General features: G+C 47.6%; 1 protein-coding gene across 3 annotated transcripts in view; it reads right to left on the reverse strand.

Moving 5' to 3' along the window:
* The window catches only part of LOC144610170 (zinc finger matrin-type protein 4-like), a 183,541-nt gene that overhangs the window by 39,932 nt on the left and 122,482 nt on the right, over positions 1–21,127 (reverse strand). For 2 of the 3 annotated variants that reach the window (XM_078428722.1, XM_078428721.1), the window contains exon 5: positions 11,639–11,851. In XM_078428722.1, the coding sequence (XP_078284848.1) occupies positions 11,639–11,851 (213 nt within the window). Of the gene's footprint in view, positions 1–9,658; positions 10,118–11,638; positions 11,852–21,127 lie in introns of those variants that run through there. The other variant, XM_078428720.1, reaches the window with a different exon arrangement.

The raw sequence follows: 21,127 nt of genomic DNA on the forward strand, positions 1-21,127 counted from the left end.
TGGCCCTGAGAAGTGTTCACGCTCCACTCCAGCAGCTGGGCAAATTAAATGTCAGTCATTGAGTTAATCGAATTGAAATAAATCTGGTATAAGCAGCTGGCTCTAGTAATGGGCATGAGATTACTGGACTGCAGGAACGGTGCACCTGGCTAACGATAGTATTAGAGATTCATGGGGCCATAGAGGGGGGAAATAGGCCCTTCGGCCCAACTTGCCCATAAATTTGTCGGGGCCAAAATGTGGCAACATGTGTACTGCCTAGGTTGTATGCACAACAAAGCATTTCATTCTAACCAGGTACAAGAAAATATCATTCATTTAACATGCTCATCTGCACTAGTCCCATGTCCCACTGTTACATGACCTCCCAACTTCTATACTCAGTGCTCCGACTGATGAAGGCCAATTTGCCGAAAGCCTTCTTGACCACCCTTTCTATCTGTGATGCTACTTTAAAGGAACTTTGTATTTGAGCAAATCTCTGACCCAACGGGTCTGCAAGAAATTGCAGCGAATCATGGACCCAGCCCAGACCATCACACAAACCAACCCCCCTTCCATTGACCCCATCTACACCTCACGCTGCCTCGGCAAGGCCAGCAGCATCATCAAGGACCAGTCGCACCCCGGCCACTCCCTCTTCTCCACTCTCCCATCGGGCAAAAGTTACAGAAGTGTGAAAACGCACACCTCCAGATTCAGGGACAGTTTCTTCCCAGCTGTTATCAGGCAACTGAACTATCCTACCACAACCAGAGAGCAGTGCTGAACTACTATCTACCTCATTGGTGACCCTCGGACTATCCTTGATTGGACTTAGCTGGCTTTTCCTTGCACTAAATGTTATTCCTTTATCATGTATCTGGACACTGTAAATGGCTCGATTGTAATCATGTATTAGAAACATAGAAACATGGCAAAAAATTGGTGCAGGAGTAGGCCATTCGGCCCTTCATGCCAGCACCAACATTCAATATGATCATGGCTGATCATCTAAAATCAGTACCCCGTTCCGGCTTTCTCCCCATATCCCTAGATTCCTTTAGCCCTAAGAGCTAAATCTAACTTGATCAGAAAGAGAGTTAGATTTAGCTCTTCGGGCTAAAGGAATATGATAACAATCAAGCCGTCCACAGTGTAAAGATACAGGCTAAAAGGTGTAACATTTAGTACAAGATAAAGTCTGATGAAAGATAGTCCAAGGGTCTCCAATGAGGTAGATAGAGGTCAGGACCGCTGTCCAGTCAGTGAGAGGATGGTTCAGTTGCCTGATAACAGCTGGGAGGAAACTGTCCCTGAAGCTGGAGCTGTGCGTTTTCAAACTTCTGTACCTCTTGCTTGATGGGAGAGGGGAGAAGAGGGAGTGACCGGGGTGAGACTGGTCCCTGATGATGCTGCTGGCCTTGCCGAGGCAGCGTGAGGCGTAGATGATGTGGGCCTAGCTATTAGGTGTTCTTAAAGTGGAGATTGATGGGTTCTTGTTTAGTACGGGTGTCGAAGGTTTCGGGGAGAAGGCAGGAGAATGGGACTGAGAGGGAAATTTAGATCAGCCATGGTCGAATGGCGGAACAGTCTTGATGGGCCGAATGGCCCAATTCTGCTCCTAGGTCTTATGAGCCTATGAGCATATGCAGAGGAAGAAACAGCGTTAAAAGTTCAGTCAGTGACCTTTCATCAGTTGCCATCAATGACCTGAATAGTAAACTCTCTTTCTATCACCACAGAGGCTGCCTGACCCACCAAGTATTTCCTGTGACTTCGTTCACTTCAGTTTAGTTTATTGTCACGTGTACCGAGGGACACGGAAATCTTTGGTTGCGTGCTATCCAGTCCACAGAAAGACAATACGTGATTACAATCGGGCCATTTACACTGTACAGATACATGACAAGGGAATAACGTTTAGTGCAAGGTAGAGCCAGCAAAGTCCGAGGGTCACCAATGAGGTAGATAGTAGTTCAGCACTGTTCTCTGGTTGTGGTAGGATGGTTCAGTTGCCTGATAACAGCTGGGAAGAATCTGTCCCTGAATCTGGAGGTGTGCGTTTTCACACTTCTGTATTTTTTGCCCGATGGGAGAGGGGAGAAGAGGGAGTGACCGGGGTGAGACTGGTCCTTGATGATGCTGCTGGCCTTGCCGAGGCAGCGTGAGGTGTAGACGGAGTCAATGGAAGGGAGGTTGGTTTGTGCGATGGACGGTCCACAATTCTCTGCAGTTTCTTGCGTGCCTGAATGATTTCGTTCTGCGGAAGATTCATTGCAATAGATACATCGCCAGATCGTCATCACAGTACATCAGCTTGAAAGGGCACTCACGAGTAAAGAGTCAATCATTGTTTGCGCTAAAGTCTCACTCTTCCATTACCTTGCCGGATAATGAGTATCGGTTGCGAGTCCTGCAAAGTGATACCTGCCTGCTGACATTAAATGTGCGAGGAAGAAGTGTCCTCAAGTACTCTCCTGTTGTCACACTTCACTGAAGCCAAACAAGTGCTGCTTCACTGTGAAGGAAGGAACTACAGATGCTGGATCGGCGCAGAAAGCTGGAGTAACTCAGCGGGACGGGCAGCATCTCTGGAGAGAAGGAATGGGGCATCCCATATTTCGCTTGGGTAGTTTACAGCCCAGTGATATGAATATTGATTTCTCTCACTTCAGGTAGTTCAACCAAGGCAGTTCATAATTCAGTTTAGTTGGTGGATGTCGTGTTCCAGAGCCTGATGGTTGGTGGGAAGAAGCTGTCCCTAAACAGGGCGGCACGGTGGCGCAGCGGTAGAGTTGCTGCCTTACAGCGAATGCAGCGCCGGAGACCCGGGTTTGATCCTGATCCCGAAACGTCACCCATTCCTTCTCTCCAGAGATGCTGCCTGACCCGCTGTGTTACTCCAGCACTTTGTGTCTGCTCTCCTTATTCAACATGTACATATATTCAAGAGAGAGTTAGATAGAGCTCTCAGGGCTAACGGAATGAAGGGATATGGGGAGAAGGCCAGGATTCAATCCAGTTTGCCGTAGCTGTGACCCAGCAGGTCTGACAGTGGTTAGATACGAAATGCTGGAGTAACTCAGCATCTCTGGAGCGAAGGAGTGGGTGACGTTTCGGGTCGAGGCCCTTCTTCAGACTCTATTGAATTCAGTAGCTGTCAGATCACTCAAGGGTCCAGAGTGTTTTATTGCCACATGTCCCAGACAGAACAATGAAACTCTTACCTGTAGCAGCACAACAGAACATGTAAACAGAGCACACTGTAAACAATATGATAAACGAGAGAGAACAAAAGTTCAGTGGGTGTCTATATACACATACGCACATATACACTTATACACTGATGAGCCAAAACATTATGACCACCTGCCTAATATGCTGTTGGTCCTCCGTGTGCCGCCAAAACAGTGCCGATCTGCCGAGGCATGGACTCTACAAGACCCCTGAAGGTGTCCTGTGGTATCTGGCACCAAAACATTAGCAGCAGATCCTTCAAGTCCTGTAAGTTGTGAGGTAGAGCCGGAGTGGATCGGACTTGTCGATCCAGCACATCCCACAGATACTCAATCGGATTGAGATCTGGAGAATTTGGAGGCCGGGGCAACACCGTGAACACTTCATCGTGTTCCTCAAACCATCCCCGAACAATGTGTGCAGTGTGGCAGGGCGCACTATCCTGCTGAAAGAGGCCACGGTCATCGGGGAATACCATTGCCATGAAGGGGTGTACCTGGTCTGCCACGATGTTTAGGCGGGTGACACGAGTCACATTGATTTCCACATAAATGGCCGGACCCAGGGTTTCCCAGCAAAACATTGCCCAGAGCATCACACTCCCTCCACTGGCTTGTCATCTTCCCACAGTCGGTTCGGACCAGACGGGATAGCCTTCGTTGCCCTCGCACATCGATGAGCCTTGGGCGCCCAACACCCTGTCACCAGTTTGTGGTTTGTCCCTCCTCGGACCACTGTCGGTAGGTACTCACCACTGCTGACCGGGAGCACCCCACAAGCCTTGCCGTTTCAGAGATGCTCTGACCCAGTCGTCTGGCCATAATAATTTGGCCCTTGTCAAAGTCGCTCAGGTCTTTACTCCTGCCCATTTCTCCTGCATCCAACACATCAACTTCAAGAACTGACTGTTCACTTGCTGCCTAATATATCCCACCCCTTGACAGGTGGCATTGTAACAAGATAACCAATGTTATTCACTTCACCTGTCAGTGGTCATAATGTTTTGGCTCATTGGTGTATATATGCATGTGTGTGTATATGTATGTATACATACACACACACACATATATACATGCATACATACATATGTAAATAGAAGGTATCACAAAATGCTGGAGTAACTCAGCAGGTCAGGCAGCATCTAGGAGAGAGGGAATGGGTGACGTTTCGGGTCGAGACCCTTCTTCAGACTGACGAAGGGTCTCGACCCGAAACGTCACCCATTCCCTCTCTCCTAGATGCTGCCTGACCTGCTGAGTTACTCCAGCATTTTGTGATACCTTCTATTTGTACCAGCATCTGCAGGTATTTTCCTACACTACATATATAAATATTTATACACAAGCACCCATAAAAAACAAACAAATAATAATAGTGCAATAATCACAATAGACAATAGACAATAGGTGCAGGAGTAGGCCATTCAGCCCTTCGAGCCAGCACCGCCATTTAATGCGATCATGGCTGATCACTCTCAATCAGTACCCCGTTCCTGCCTTCTCCCCATACCCCCTCACTCCGCTATCCTTAAGAGCTCTATCCAGCTCTCTCTTGAAAGCATCCAACGAACTGGCCTCCACTGCCTTCTGAGGCAGAGAATTCCACACCTTCACCACTCTCTGACTGAAAAGGTTCTTCCTCATCTCCGTTCTAAATGGCCTACCCCTTATTCTTAAACTGTGGCCCCTTGTCTATGTAGTTCAGAGCTTATTTGAGGTTGTGGTGTTTAACAGCCTAATGGATGAGGGAAGGAGCTGTTCCTGAACATGGACGTTACGATTTCCAGGCTCCTGTACCTTCATCCTGATGGCAGTGGTGAAATGAGAGTGTGGCCAGGGTGGTGTGGGTCTCTGATGATGATGCTCCCATAACCTCTCTCCAATTCTTTGAGTCACAGTCGTCCGATAAAGCAAATCAAAGGAATGTCCGTTATACCTGAGCAAAGCTTACCAAATTCGCAATGATACTGACGCTCCTAGGAGACCCTACATCACCTGTTCTTCTGTTGCAGAACCGAAGCACCAGGCAGGGTTTAATCTTCCATTTCATTGTTTTTTTTCAGTGCTGAGTAAACAAGTGTGCTGAATGATTTCCACTTGCTTGACAGTGTGAGATTGTACGCTGAGGGAGAGTACATTTCAAACGCCACGTCTTGCGATTTTTCTCATTTGTGCCATGTGGACAATGGATTAACAAACACACCAGTATTTCTCAATTTCTATTCATAACCGGCATTGCACGCACAGTTTGCATGAATCATAATTGAATGCAATAAAACTCCTTTCCAGAATTGCGGTTTCTGATATAGTTGGTCACAGAGTCACAGAGTGTGGAAACAGGCCCTTCAGCCCAACTTGCCCACACCGGCCAACATACCCCAGCTACACTAGTCCCACCTGCCTGCGCTTGGTCCATATCCCTCCAAACCTGCCTAGCAGTTTCTTAAATGTTGGGATAGTCCCAGCCTCAACTACCTCCTCCGGCAGCTTGTTCCATACACCCACCACCTCTGTTTTGAAAAAGTTACCCCTCAGATTCCTATTAAATCTTTTCCCCTTCAACTTAAGCCTATGCTTAAGTTCACCAGATTGATCCCTGGGATGGCAGGACTTTCATATGAAGAAAGACTGGATAGACTAGGCTTATACTCGCTGGAATTTAGAAGACTGAGGGGGGATCTTATTGAAACATATAAAATTCTTAAGGGGTTGGAGAGGCTAGATGCGGGAAGATTGTTCCCGATGTTGGGGGAGTCCAGAACCAGGGGTCACAGCTTAAGGATAAGAGGGAAGTCTTTTAGGACCGAGATGAGAAAACATTTCTTCACACAGAGAGTGGTGAGTCTGTGGAATTCTCTGCCACAGAAGGTGGTTGAGGCCAGTTCATTGGCTATATTTAAGAGGGAGTTAGATGTGGCCCTTGTGGCTAAAGGGATCAGGGGGTATGGAGAGAAGGCAGGTACAGGTTACTGAGCTGGATGATCAGCCATGATCATATTGAATGGTGGTGCAGGCTCGAAGGGCCGAATGGCCTACTCCTGCACCTATTTTCTATGTCTATGCCCTCTGGTCCTCGATTCACCTACTCCTCATCGAAGGTATTTATTTCACAAAATGCTGGAGTAACTTAGCAGGTCAGGCAGCATCTCAGGAGAGAAGGAATGGGTGACGTTTTGGGTCGAGACCCTTCTTCAGACTGATGTCACTTTGCCTGACCTGCTGAGTTACTCCAGCATTTTGTGAAATAAGTACCTTCGATTTGTACCAGCATCTGCAGTTATTTTCTTACACCTACTCCTCATGATTTTATGCACCTCTAGAAGATATTTCCAAATTTTCCGTAAGTTCTTACCAAATGTGAAATAAAAGCAGGAACATGCCAGACAAACAGCACTCCAAGCAATGTCTGAGAAATAATTAATATTTCAATATCAAAGGCTGAGGAACGAACTGATAGAAGTGTATGTAATGATGAGATGTATAAATAGGGTAGATATCCGGAAAACCTTAACCAAGGTGGAAACGTCAAAGTCTAAAGGGCAGTACTTTCAAGTAAAAAGGGTGGTTTAAAAGAGATGTATGGGGTACATTTTTACAAAGTATGGGGGTGCCTGGAACAAGCTGTTGGGGATGGCAGTGGAGGCAGATACGATAGTGGGGTTTAAGGGGCTTTTACATAGGCTCATGGATATGCAGGAAATGGAGGGGTATGGATCGCAAGCAGGTAGAGGTTATTAGTTTAAGTTCACATCATGCTTAGCCCAGACTTTGTGGGGCCTGAGGGCCTGTTCCTTTGGTGCGCTGTTTGCATATTCTTTACTTTTAGTTTAAGGGATAGAGCATGGAAACAGGCCCTTCGGCCCACCGAGTCCATGCCAACCAGCGATCCCCTATCCAAGTCCACAGAGGCAGCACCGAAGGTCAGAATTGATCCAAGGTTGACAGAGCTGTGAGACAGCAGCACTACCTGCTGTGCACACTTTTCCAGCAGTATACAACTATAATAACCGATGAAGTGTTTCTGATGCACAGGTACCAGATTTTGAATACAGTGGAAGGTCAAAATGTAGGCCATGTAGATTAAAAAATTTTTTTTTTAGAGATACAGCGCAGAAACAGGCCCTTCTGCCCACCGGGTCCGCGCCGCCCAGCGATCCCCGCACACTAACACTATCCTACACCCACTAGGGACAATTTTTACATTTGCCCAGCCAATTAACCTACATACCTGTACGTCTTTGGAGTGTGGGAGGAAACCGAAGATCTCGGAGAAAACCCACGCAGGTCACGGGGAGAACGTACAAACTCCGTACAAACAGCACCCGTAGTCGGGATCGAACTTGAGTCTCCGGCGCTGCATTCGCTGTAAGGCAGCAACTCTACCGCTGCGCCACCGTGCCGCCCTTCTACACTACCTTACTGTAGATGCTGGTTAATACCCCATCAGAAGCCTAAACATGGAAGCAAGGGACTACAGATGCTGGTTTACACAAAAGGACACAAAGTGCGGCACGGTGGCGTGGCGGTAGAGTTGCTGCCTTACAGCGAATGCAGCGCCGGAGACCCCAGTTCGATCCCAACTGCGGGCGCCATCTGTACGGAGTTTGTACGTCCCCCCCATGACCTGCGTGGGTTTTCTCCGAGATCTTCCGTTTCCTCCCACACTCCAAAGACGTACAAGTGCGTAGGTTAATTGGCTTGGTAAAATGTAAAAATTGTCCCCAGTGGGTGTCGGATAGTGTTAATGTGCAGGGATCGCTGGTTGGCGTGGACCCGGTGGGCCGAAAGGGCCTGTTTCCGCACTGTATCTCTAAAGTAAACTCAGCAGCATCTCTGGAGAATATGGACAGGTGATGTTTTGCGTCGAGATCCTTCTTCACCTAAGCATGTTCTCCCGAGATGCTGCCCGACCTGCTCGGTTACTGCAGCATCTTGTGTCCAGTGGGGGTCGGGAATGAAGTCGTTCGAGGTAGTTCTAAATACTTATTTAAGTTGTAACACGGCAGTAAGAAAATACAGCAGTAAGCTCAAAGCGAGAGAAGAATTTTGTTTTGTAAGCATTCCGAACCTTTTTGCCGAAGGGGGCAAAAAAATGTGCATAATGTTCAAAAACAAATAGAGAACAAACCAAAAGGGACAAACCAAATGAGATTAATGAACTGAAACGGCATGGATTATAAAAGCTGAGGAAATGTTCCATGTTAAATTTAGAGAGAAAATTAAACCAGCAGCAAAATCACTGAAAAATTAGAAAAATACTTTTTCTGGCTAAAATTAAAATTCATCCACACAAGTTGAAATCAATTTAAATCAAAGACAAAATGAACAAAATCAAAAGATGATATCAGATTTACTTAAAAAATCACTGAATGGAAATAGAAGAAGACATTAAAAAATGAAATGAGACAAATGGCAAAGTTTACATAACAAAATTAAATGAGGCTATCAATTATTTTAATAAATTTAAGTGGATCTGATATTATTTCTCATTTTATCATAATTATCTAAATTACATAAAACTCGAGGCTATTATTCAAAATGGTTAGTTCAATTCTAAAAAAGTTGATAATTGGATTTAGGCTAATGATCCAGTACATTGAAATTAGATGTGTCGGAAGGAAGTGCAGATGCTGGTTTACACCAAGGATAGACGCAGAATGCTGGAGTAACTCAGCGGGACAGGCAGCATCTCTGGAGAGAAAGAATGGCAGTCTGAAGAAGGGTCTCGACCTCAAACGTCACCCATTCCTTCTCTCCAGAGATGCTGCCCGCCCCGATGGGTTACTCCAGCATTTTGTGCCGATCCCACATTGAAATTAGGTATAAGAAAATAACTTCAGATGCTGTCTGAAGAAGGGTCTCGACCCGAAACGCCACCCATTCCTTCTCTCCCGAGACGCTGCCTGACCTGCTGAGTTACTCCAGCATTTTGTGAATAAATACCTTGAAATTAGGTATAGTTTGCCAATGAATCCTTTTATCTTCTGTCCAGCATTTACTGTATGTCATGCCTTTTACAATCTCTGAAGAAGTGGAGAGGAATAGCAATAGGAATACTTTATTGTCACATGTGACTGGGCACAGTGAGATTCTTTGCTTGCATACACAATGTATACAAATAGCAGCCACCTGCAGTGCTGGCAAAGTTACAAAGCACGCCTGCTCCCCCTTTTGTTCCCTTTCCCCCCTCAGCAGTTCCCCCACTGTCCTTTGCCCCCACCCCCCCTATTGTCCATTGTTCTCCCCCACCTCCCCGCTCACGACGGTCCCCCCAATGCCGGCTCCTCCATTGTTCTTCCCCTCCCCCCACACAAGGCGGTCCTCCACGCTCTTGTCGACCGTCGACCGCGAGACATCGCTGCCGCCGCGAGGGTTCCCCACCGTGGCGAGGCTCCACCGCTGCTGCCGCCGCCGAGGCCTTGCCGCTGCTCATGGCCCACTTCACGCCTTCGTGGTGCCTACCCGGGCCCTGGACGCAGGCTCCATCGGCTCCATCGCCCAACCCGGGCTTCCGCGTGCCGATCCGGGAGGCATCGAGACCCTGGCGCCTCGATAAAGCCCAAAGGCCGCGTTCCCAGCCCACAACCGTGGCCCCACCGACGGGAGGCCTTGGGGGTAGTTGTGCTGGGTCCAATAACTACATTTAAAAGACACTTGGACAGGTGCGTGGATAGAAAAGGTTTGGAGGGATGTGGCCTTCATGGGACTAGCTTACGTGGAGCATCTGGGTCAGCATGGATGAGTTGGGCCGAAGGGCCTGTTTCTGTGCTGTGTGACTCTAGACGGAGCACTTGGGTCGGCATGGATGAGTTGGGCCGAAGGGCCTGTTTCCGTGCCGTGTGACTCTATGACTCTAGTACACCTCACTGCTGCAGGTGACTCCTTTCCTGCTGACGATGCTTTTGAGAGAGGAAGGGAAAGATGAAGACGCTAAGCTCCAGGGAGAAAGGGGAGGAAAGGGAAGCAGAGTTCCATATTCAACAAACCGGTACGGTGGCGCAGCGGTGGGAAGTCAAACTCGTAAAACACAAGGTGCGTGTACACGCATTCTGCCTTCTATTACAGTTAATGCAAATTGTGAATGTTTGCACGTTCTCCCCATGACCTGCGTGAGTTTTCTCCGGGCGCTCCGGTTTCCTCCCACACTCCAAAGGCAATAGACAATAGACAATAGACAATAGGTGCAGGAGTAGGCCATTCAGCCCTTCGAGCCAGCACCGCCATTCAATGCGATCATGGTTGATCACTCTCAATCAGTACCCCGTTCCTGCCTTCTCCCCATACCCACTCACTCCGCTATCCTTAAGAGCTCTATCCAGCTCTCTCTTGAAAGCATCCAACGAATTGGCCTCCACTGCCTTCTGAGGCAGAGAATTCCACACCTTCACCACTCTCTGACTGAAAAAGTTCTTCCTCATCTCCGTTCTAAATGGCCTACCCCTTATTCTTAAACTGTGGCCCCTTGTTCTGGACTCCCCCAACATTGGGAACATGTTTCCTGCCTCTAATGTGTCCAATCCCCTAATTATCTTATATGTTTCAATAAGATCCCCCCTCATCCTTCTAAATTCCCGTGTATACAAGCCCAATCGCTCCAGCCTTTCAACATACGACAGTCCCGCCATTCCGGGAATTAACGTGCAGGTTTGTTGGTCAATTGTAGGTCAATTGGCTTCGGTGAAAATTAGCGCGTACTGGGTGCTGGTGTACTGGGGGGTGATCGATGGTCGGTGTGGACTCGGTGGGCCGTAGGTCTGTATCTCTAAACTGAACCAAGCTAAACACGGGGGACCAATTTACCTACGAACTTGGTCACATGGTCGAATGGCAGAGTAGACTCATTGGCCCAAATGTCCCCGGTATCTTGTGGACCTTTTCTAAGCCCTCATGATTTTATACACCCCAAGTCTGCGAAGGAGAGATATCGAAGGTCCTGCCTTCCTGCTGCAGTCAGACTGCACAACCAGCACTGCTCCCAGTAGACAAGTAAATAAAGATAATTATCTTTATTTTACTTATAATGAATGCTTATCTATTTTTGCTATCCACTTTGCTGCTGTAACCCTGCAAATTTCCCCCTTGTGGGACGAATAAAGGATTATTATTATTATTATTATTATTATTATTATTATTATTATTATTATTATTATTATTATTTTTTTTTTAAAAATATATTTTTTTAATATATTTTTTAATTTATTTTTTATTATTATTATTATTATTATTATTATTATTATTATTATTATTATTATTATTATTATTATTATTATTATTATTATTATTATTATTATTATTATTATTATTATTATTATTATTATTATTATTATTATTATTATTATTATTATTATTATTATTATTATTATCTGGACAGTGCCCAGCCTCCTGTGATCCGGGGAAGAAGGTGTATGTGAAAGTTCTACCTCTGAGGGCCTCGGGGTCCAGGGTCTGACCCAGCTGTTCCAGTAAGTCCGCTCGCGCCGCGTTCTTCTTGTGCTTTTTCCCGTCGTAGTGTTGCTGAGCCATCATGGGGTTATTGAACCAGGCGTTACACAGCTGGCAGAACCGGGCCGAGTCCCTCCTCTGCCTGGGGGGGTTCGTTATCGCGCTGCGACTCGACGGCAGCTGCTTCGGTTCTGCAACAGAAGGACAGGCTTGCAGGTCATTTGGCTTCGGCGGAAGAGAGTTAGATTGAGCAATAACACCGCTGCGCTGGTCAAGAAGGCACAGCAACGACTGTTCTACCTAAGAACACTGATAAAGTCTGGTCTACCCCAACAGCTGCTGACGACATTCTACCGCTGCACCATAGAGAGCATCCTAACACATGGCATCCCTGTGTGGTACCTCAGCTGCACGGAGGCAGAGAGGAAAGCTCTTCAGCGGGTAGTCCATAAAGCTCAGAGGACCATCGGAACACAGCTACCAGCCTTGGAGGGCATCTACAACACACGATGCCTCAGGAAAGCCACCAGCATCCACAAAGACTCTTCATACCCCTGCAACAGTCAGTTCGAACTTCTACCATCGGGCAGACGCTACAAGGCCTTCTACGCCCGCACCTCCAGACTCAGGAACAGCTTCATCCCCAGGGCCATAGCTGCTATGAACCGGTCCTGCTGAGCCGGATGGTCACATCGCACAGTGAACCGGCACAGATCTACTTGCACTTTATTCTGTTTTAAAACTGTTCCAATTTGTTTCATTGGGCTGTTTAAATTAATACTGACTAGCTAATTGATTTATTGCATCGTATGGGAGGCGCATTCCCAATCTCGTTGTACCCCTGTACAATGACAATAAAGATATATTGTATTGTATTGTATTGTAGGGGCTGGTGGAATCAAGGGATATGGGGAGAAGGCGGGCACGGGTTACTGATTGTGGACGAACAGCGGGTGCTGGCTCGAAGGGCCAAATGGCCTCCTCCTGCACCTACTTTCTTTGTATCTATGTTTCTAAATGTAAATCGTCCCCGTGACCTGCGTGGGATTTCCCCGAGAAACTTTGGTTTCCTCCCACACTCCAAAGACGTACAGGTTTGTTGGTTAATTGGCTTTGGTGTAAGCGTGAATTGTCGCCCAGCGTGTGTAGGTTGGCGTTAATGTGCGGGGACCGCTGGTCGGCATGGGCTCGGTGGGCCGAAGGGCCTGTTTCCCTGCTGAATTTCTAAAACTAAAACAGAAAGATGTGAGTTAAAAGAGGAATATTAATCCCAATACCCACAGGTTTCCTCAATCAGACATTATACTAACACACACACACACACACACACACACACACACACACACACACACACACACACACACACACACACACACACACACACACACACACTGACACCCATACCAATCAAGAATCTAACTATCACTGCCTTAAAAATATCCATTGACTTGGCCTCCACAGCCTTCTGTGGCAAAGAATTCCACTGATTCACCACCCTCTGTGGTTTGCACTGAAGCAATCGTGTACAGTAAAGCTCCACACAGGCAGGTTCATTGTTTTTGTCAAAATGCATTTTTAGTTCATTTTCAAAGTATTGGAATACATTTTCCAGGGAAAGAGGTAAGTTTAGAGGGAGCAGTAGAAAGGGGAGCCCAGTGAGTTGAAAGGGTGAATGGGAAATGGAGTCCCAGTGGGTTGAAAGGGCCTGATTTGTCCTGGTCTTGCCTCGCCTCCAGTGGGAGGAGGAGGGGGAGGGAGAAGGGAAGGGGGGAGGAGGTGGATGGGGAGGGGAGGGAGGGAGGGGGAGGGAGGAGAGGGGAGGGGGAGGGGAAGGGGGAGGGGAGGGAGAAGGGAAGGGGAGGAGAGTGGAGGGGGGAGGAAGAAGGGAAGGGGAGGGGGATGGCAGGGGGGAGAATGGAAGGGGGGGTGGGGGAGAGGGGGGAGGAGGTGGAGGGGGGAGGGTGAGGGAGGGAGGGGGGGAGAGAAGAGGGGGGGAGGGAGAAGGGAAGGGGGAGGAGGTGGATGGGGAGGGGGAGGGAGGGAGGGGGAGGGAGGAGAGGGGAGGGGGAGGGGAAGGGGGAGGGGAGGGAGAAGGGAAGGGGAGGAGGAGGGGGATGAGGGCAGGGGGGAGAATGGAAGGGGGATGGGGGAGAGGGGGGAGGAGGTGGAGGGGGGAGGGGGAGGGGGAGGGAAGGAGAGGGGGGGGCGGAGGGGAGGGGGGGGAGAAGGGAAGGGGGGGTGGGGGAGAGGGGGGAGGAGGTGGAGGGGGGAGGGGGAGGAGGGGGAAGGGGGGAGGTGGAGGGGGAGGGGGAGGGGGAGGGAGAGGGATGAGAGGAGGGGGGGGGAGGAGGGGGAGGGGGGCGGATGGGGGAGAGGGAGGGGGAGGGGAGGGTAGGGGAGGGGAGGCGGGGAGGAGAGGGTGCTGCACCAATGCAGGAGAGGTTTGGGCCCAACGGGTCCACTTGATCTAGTTTCTAATAAAGCTGGCTTTGCCCATAATTCACACATCCTGTGAATAAGCTGAAAGTGGATCCGACTGCGGAACTGACAATGTCCTGTCATGGTGGATTAATAAGAAGGTAATCAAATTCAGTTCTGGAGAAAACAGAGGCTGGAGACACAAAGAAGACATGCCAAGAGGGAATATTTCCAGCGGTATTAGTAAGCAGGCCGTGGCAAGTGGAATCCTTGACGTGGAGGCAGTCTGAGAAGAAGCTGAATTATTACCAAATGACAAACTTTCCAAGTATTCACCAAGAAAGAAATGAGCAGTGAGTGCAATATTTCAAAAAGGCAGCACATAAAACATATTTTGCCATTAATTAAACAAGCACGATATTTCAAAAGCACATAAATAAGACATGTGAAAGGCAAGGCGCGTGCACAAGTATTCTGCTTTATTTTACAGTAGTTTCTAATACAGAGTCCACACCGACCAGCGATTACTCTGTACTTTAGCACGATCCTACACGCTATGGACACGTTACTAATTTTACAGACGGTAATTTACCTACAAGCCTTTTTTTTGGTTTAGTTCAGTTGAGAGATACAGCGCCGAAACAAGCGCTTCGGCCCACCAATCCACACCGACCAGCGATCCCCACACATTGACACTAACCCACACACCAGGGACAGTTTACACACACACCAAGCCAGTCAAGCTACAAACCTGCACATCTTTGGAGTGTGGGAGGAAACCGAAGATCTCGGAGAAAACCCACTCAGGTCACGGGGAGAAGGTACAAACTCCGTGCAGACGGCGCCCGTAGTCGGGATTGAACCCGTGCCTCCGGTGCTGCAAGCGCTGTAAGGCAGCAACTCTACCGCTGCGCCACCGTTTATGTCAGGAAACCGCCCAACTCGCACGTCTTTGGAGTGTGGGAGGAAACCGGAGCACCCGGAGAAAACCCGCGCGGTTACAGGGAGAATGTACACGCTCCGTACGAGTTTCAGAGAATTCAATGTTCTAAAGGAATCAGTCTGAAGAAGGGTCCCGACCCGAATTGTCACCTATCCATGTTCCTCAGAGATGCTGGATAGACTCGGCTTGTACTAAAGACTGGATAGACTCGGCTTGTACTCGATGGAATTTAGAAGACTGAGGGGGGATCTTATAGAAACTTACAAAATTCTTAAGGGGTTGGACAGGCTAGATGCAGGAAGATTGTTCCCGATGTTGGGGAAGTCCAGAACAAGGGGTCACAGTTTAAGGATAAGGGGGAAGTCTTTTAGGACCGAGATGAGAAAGTTTTTTTTCACACAGAGAGTGGTGAATCTGTGGAATTCTCTGCCACAGAGGGTAGTTGTGGCCAGTTCATTGGCTATATTTAAGAGGGTGTTAGATGTGGCCCTTGTGGCTAAAGGGATCAGGGGGTATGGAGAGAAGGCAGGTACGGGATACTGAGTTGGATGATCAGCCATGATCATATTGAATGGCGGTGCAGGCTCGAAGGGCCGAATGGCCTACTCCTGCACAAATTTTCTATGTTTCTATGTTTCTATGCTGCCTGACCTGCTGAGTTACTCCAATGTTTTGTTTCTTTCCTGGGTAAACCAGCATCTGTAATTCCTTGTTTCTCATCAAAGTCCATACCTTAGGGTTGTAAGCAGCCCGAGCGGAACATGAAGTGCAGTTCCTCCAGTTTGCGTGTGGCCTTACTCTGGCAATGGTGGAGGCCCAGGACAGAAAGGTCAGTGTGCAGCTTTCTGTGAGTTGCGGACGTGCCTGCCATGACTGTGTGCGGCGAACACGCCTCACACGCTTAGACACGCGTGACAAGGCTGACAGGGCAGGTCAGGTGGATTGACACGTCAGGAATGGAACCAAGCAGAGCGACTGATCGTACTGAACTGTCTGTTGGATGTGGAGAGGATGCTTCCACTAGTTTCCACTGGTGGGAGAGTCTAGGACCAGAGGACACAGCCTCAGGATAAAAGGACGTACCTATAGAAAGGAGGTGAGGAAGAATGTCTTTACCCAGAGTGTGGTGAATCTGTGGAATTTATTGCCACAGGAGGCTGTTGGGGGCCACATCAATGGATATTTTTAAGGCAGAGATTCACAGACTCTTGATTAGAACGGGCGTCAGGGGTTGTGGGGAGAAGGCGGGAGAATGGGGTTTGTGAGGGAAAGATAGATCAGCCATGATCGAATGGCGGAGTCCAGGCAACATCCTGGTAAACTTCCTCCCCACCATCGAAGGGATTTACAGGAGTCGCTGCCTCACAAAGGCAGCCAGCATCATCAGAGACCCACACCACCCTGGCCACGCTCTCATCTCACCCCTGCCATCGGGAAGAAGGTACTGAAAACTGAAGGCCTGAAAACTGTAATGTCCTGGTTCAGGAGCAACTTCTTTCCTACAGCCATCAGGCTATTAAACACTACAAAACCAACTAAACCTCCAAATAAGCTCCGAACTACATAGACTGGGGGGGCTATTTTTTTAACTTTGCTCTATTGTTGTTTGACATTTGTCTGTTTGTTTTATATATATATAATATCACACACACACACACACACACACATATATATATATATTTTATATGTATAATATTTTATATATATAATATTTTATATATATATATATATATATATATACTTGACATATTTGATTGTTTACACCTCACGCTGCCTCGGCAAGGCCAGCAGCATCATCAAGGACCAGTCTCACCCCGGCCACTCCCTCTTCTCCCCTCTCCCATCGGGCAAGAGGTACAGAAGTGTGAAAACGCACACCTCCAGATTCAGGGACAGTTTCTTCCCAGCTGTTATCAGGCAACTGAACCATCCTACCACAACCAGAGAGCAGTGCTGAAGTACGATCTACCTCAGTGGAGACCCTCGGACTATCCTTGATCGGACGTTGCTGGCTTTACCTTGCACTAAACGTTGTTCCCTTATCATCTTTCTGTAAATGGCTCGATTGTAATCTTGTATTGTGTTTCCGCAAACTGGATAGCAAGCAACAAAAAAGCTTTTTACTGTACCTCGGTACACCTGGCAATAAACTAAACTGAACAGAAACTGAACAGCACTGGGCCTGTACTCGCTGGAGTTTAGAAGGTTGAGGGGGGACCTCATTGAAACTTACAGAATAGTGAAAGGCAGAGATAGAGTGGATGTGGAGAGGATGTTTCCACTGGTGGGAGAGTCTAGGACCAGCGGTCACAGCCTCAGAATTAAAGGGCGCTCTTTTAGAAAGGAAGTGAGGAGGAACTTCTTTAGTTAATCTGTGGAACTCATGGCCACAGAAGGCTGTGGAGGCCAAGTCAGTGGATATTTTTAAGGCAGAGATAGACAAATTCTTGATTAGAACGGGTGTCAAGGGTTATGGGGAGGAGGTGGGAAAATGGGATTAGGTGGCAGAGATCAGCCATGGTTGAACGGCAGAGTGGACTCGATGGGCCGAATGGCCTAATTCTACTGCTATAACTTGTGAACGTGAACATCGGTAAACAATTCATTACCATTTGAAGATAGATTTATCTGCAGATTTGCTCTCAGCCATTTCCCCAAAAATATGCCTGGATAATCCGTATAGACACTGACCTTGTATCTTGCAAGGCATTCTGCAAAGTTACACCAAATATGAAAATATAGCACGGGACAACGAACAAATTAAAAACACTATAATATAAGGCAGAATACTTGAACACACACCGTGCCTTTTTACATATTTGATTTATGCTCTTTTGTAATATCACGCTTGTTGATTAACAGCAAAACCGAATTTACGTGCAGTATTTTTGAAATAGCGCACTCAATATTAAACCTCAAATGTTTGGATTTATACTTTTACTTTAGGCATTTTTGAATTACATGTTACTTTTCAGGAATGTAATCCCTGCATGAAATGCAAACTGCAATAAAGCAAATTGTAAATATTTTATGTTTGCTTTCTGTTGCAGCAAATATAAAGAGCAAACGAGCGTTTTTGATAAAATTCTATTGTGCGGCACCCAATATTGTTGGGGTGTCTATAAGAGTTTCTGCCCCCCTTATGTGGCACGGTGGCGCAGCGGTAGAGCTGCCACCTTACAGCGCCCAAGACCCGGGTTCGGTCCCGACTACGGGCGCTGTCTGTACGGAGTTTGTCCTTTCTCCCTGCGACCGCCTGTGTTTTCTCCGGGTGCTCCGGAGAAATACACTGGAATTTAGAAGGATGAGAGGAGATCTTATCGAAACATATAAGATTATTAAGGGTATAAGAAAATAACTGCAGATGCTGGTACAAATCGATTTATTCACAAAATGCTGGAGTAACTCAGCAGGTCAGGCAGCATCTCGGGAGAGAAGGAATGGGTGACGTTTCGGGTCGAGACCCTTCTTCAGACCCTTCTTAAGATTATTAAGGGGTTGGACACGTTAGAGGCAGGAAACATGTTCCCAATGTTGGGGGAGTCCAGAACAAGGGGGCACAGTTTAAGAATAAGGGGTAGGCCATTTAGAACTGAGATGAGGAAAAACTTTTTCAGTCAGAGAGTTGTGAATCTGTGGAATTCTCTGCCTCAGAAGGCAGTGGAGGCCAATTCTCTGAATGCATTCAAGAGAGAGCTAGATAGAGCTCTTAATGATAGCGGAGTCAGGGGGTATGGGGAGAGGGCAGGAACGGGGTACTGATTGAGAATGATCAGCAATGATCACATTGAATGGCGGTGCTGGCTCGAAGGGCCGAGTGGCCTCCTCGTGCACCTATTGTCTTTTGTCTATTGTCTATTGCTCCGGTTTCCTCCCACACTCCAAAGACCTACAGATTTGTAAATTAATTGGCTTGGGTAAGTTGTAAAATTCTCCCCAGTGCGTGTAGGATAGTTTAGTTTAGTTTAGTTTCGAGATACAGCGCAGAAACAGGCCCTTCGGCCCACCGGGTCCACGTCGGCAAGCGATCCCCACACACTAACACTATCCTACACACACGAGGGGACAATTTACAATTTTTGTGCTGGTGTATGAGGTGATCGTTGGTCGGCATGGACTCGGTGGGCCGAAGGGCCCATTTCCGCGATGTGTCTCTAAAATCTACAGTCGGAGGGGTGGCAACATTTCATTACAGTCCAGGTGCTGCAATAATCAAACACAGTCTGTCTGTAATATCTTTGGCCAAGTCTGACTATCAACACTGACAGACGGATGTTGAAATGGCTGTCGTCTTTTCTTGAGCCGTCTCAGTGCCAACACTCCTGCCACTGACTACATTTACTGAGGGGTTGAGATGTTATTTTTATTGTTTCAAGGAGGCTAATGAATTTTTCCATTCAGCAGAACGAGAGATGAAACGATTCTAGCAACAAGTTTGACCTGGTCAGCAATCCCTCTGCAAACTAAGGTGAGAATCTCATTTCATTTTCCATTCCCATATCAGCTGTCTTTGTCGGGTGCTGAGTTACTTTGCTATTTTTAATTTTGACAGCTACATTCACATGGATATAAGTGCTACGGTATCACTGAAAGCTTTATGCTGGTCTGGTGCCATACTTTAATTGAGCTCACCGTTGTAAAAGCATCCAATATTTGCAGTGTGTGTGTCCAACCATACAGGCAGCGTTGATACAATGGGTTGGGGTTGAATGGATTGCCCTGACAGCTCTGCTTAACTGCTGTTGAAAGGCCGAATCCTACTTTCAATAGAAAATACACAGTTGGGTAATTAAGATGATTGCAAATTCAATGATGGAAACTGAACACGTCCGTCTGAAGAAGGGTCCCGAACCGCGCCGTGTTTTCCAGAGATGCCGCCTGACCCGCTGAGTTACTCCATCACCTTGCGTTCTGTTTGGTAAACCAGCATCTCTGAACACTGAGAATGATCCCTTCTGGGGAGCCAGGCGGACTACAGAAACAACTTAGACACAAAACGCTGGAGTAACTCAGCGGGACAGGCAGCATCTCTGGAGGGAAGGAATGTGTGACGTTTCGGGTCGAGACCCTTCCTCAGACTGAGAAGGGTCACCCATTCCTTCTCTCCAGAGATGCTGCCTGACCCGCTGAGTTACTCCAGCATTTTGTGTCTACCTTAGATTTAAACCAGCACCTGCAGTTTTTTTTCCTACCGAAACAACTTGATAGAATAATGAATGCACAGAGTCTTTTACCCAGGTTAGGGGAATCAAGAACTAGAGGACATAGGTTTAAGGTGAGAAGGACACGATTTAATAGGGAAACTTGAGGAGCAACTTTTTCACTCAGTTTTTGGCATTTGGAATAACCTGCCAGAGGAGGTAGTTGAGGCAGGTACTATAATGACATCTTGGACAGAGTGGGTGTGGAGACGATGTTTCCACTAGTGGGAAAGTCTGGGACCAGAGGTCACAGCATCAGAATTAAAGGACTTTCTTGTAGGAAGGAGATGAGGAGAAATTTCTTTAGTCAGAGGGCGGTGAATCTGTGGAATTCTTTGCCACAGAAGGCTGTGGAGGCCAAGTCAGTGGATATTTTTAAGGCTGAGATAGATTCTTGATTAGTATAGATGTCAGAAGTTATGGGGAGAAGGCAGGAGAGCGGGGTTAGGAGGGAGAGATAGATCAGCCATGATTGATTTTTTTTAGAGATACAGCGCGGAAACAGGCCCTTCGGCCCACCGGGTCCGCGCCGCCCAGCGATCCCCGCACATTAACACTATTGTAGCGCGTCGATAAAGGCAAGGAGCCGGGTATTTCGAGAAGGTATATTTTATTGTATAACAGTTATCAGACGGGTCTAGTCTGCCGGAATGGCTTGGCGCCCAAACCTTGTCCTTATATACCTGGTCCCGGACCGCCTCCCGGGAATGGTCCATTCCCGTGCCGAGGGGTCGGTAGAAGTATGGCCCGACCCTTGGGAGCCGCCACAGTATCCCCCCCAGAACCGGAGCCACCACACTATCCTACATACACTAGGGACAATTTTTACATTTGCCCAGTCAATTAACCTACATACCTGTACATCTTTGGACTGTGGGAGGAAACCGAAGATCTCGGAGAAAACC

This window comes from Rhinoraja longicauda, chromosome 36 (assembly GCF_053455715.1).
Source record: "Rhinoraja longicauda isolate Sanriku21f chromosome 36, sRhiLon1.1, whole genome shotgun sequence".
Taxonomy (NCBI): Eukaryota; Metazoa; Chordata; class Chondrichthyes; order Rajiformes; family Arhynchobatidae; genus Rhinoraja; species Rhinoraja longicauda.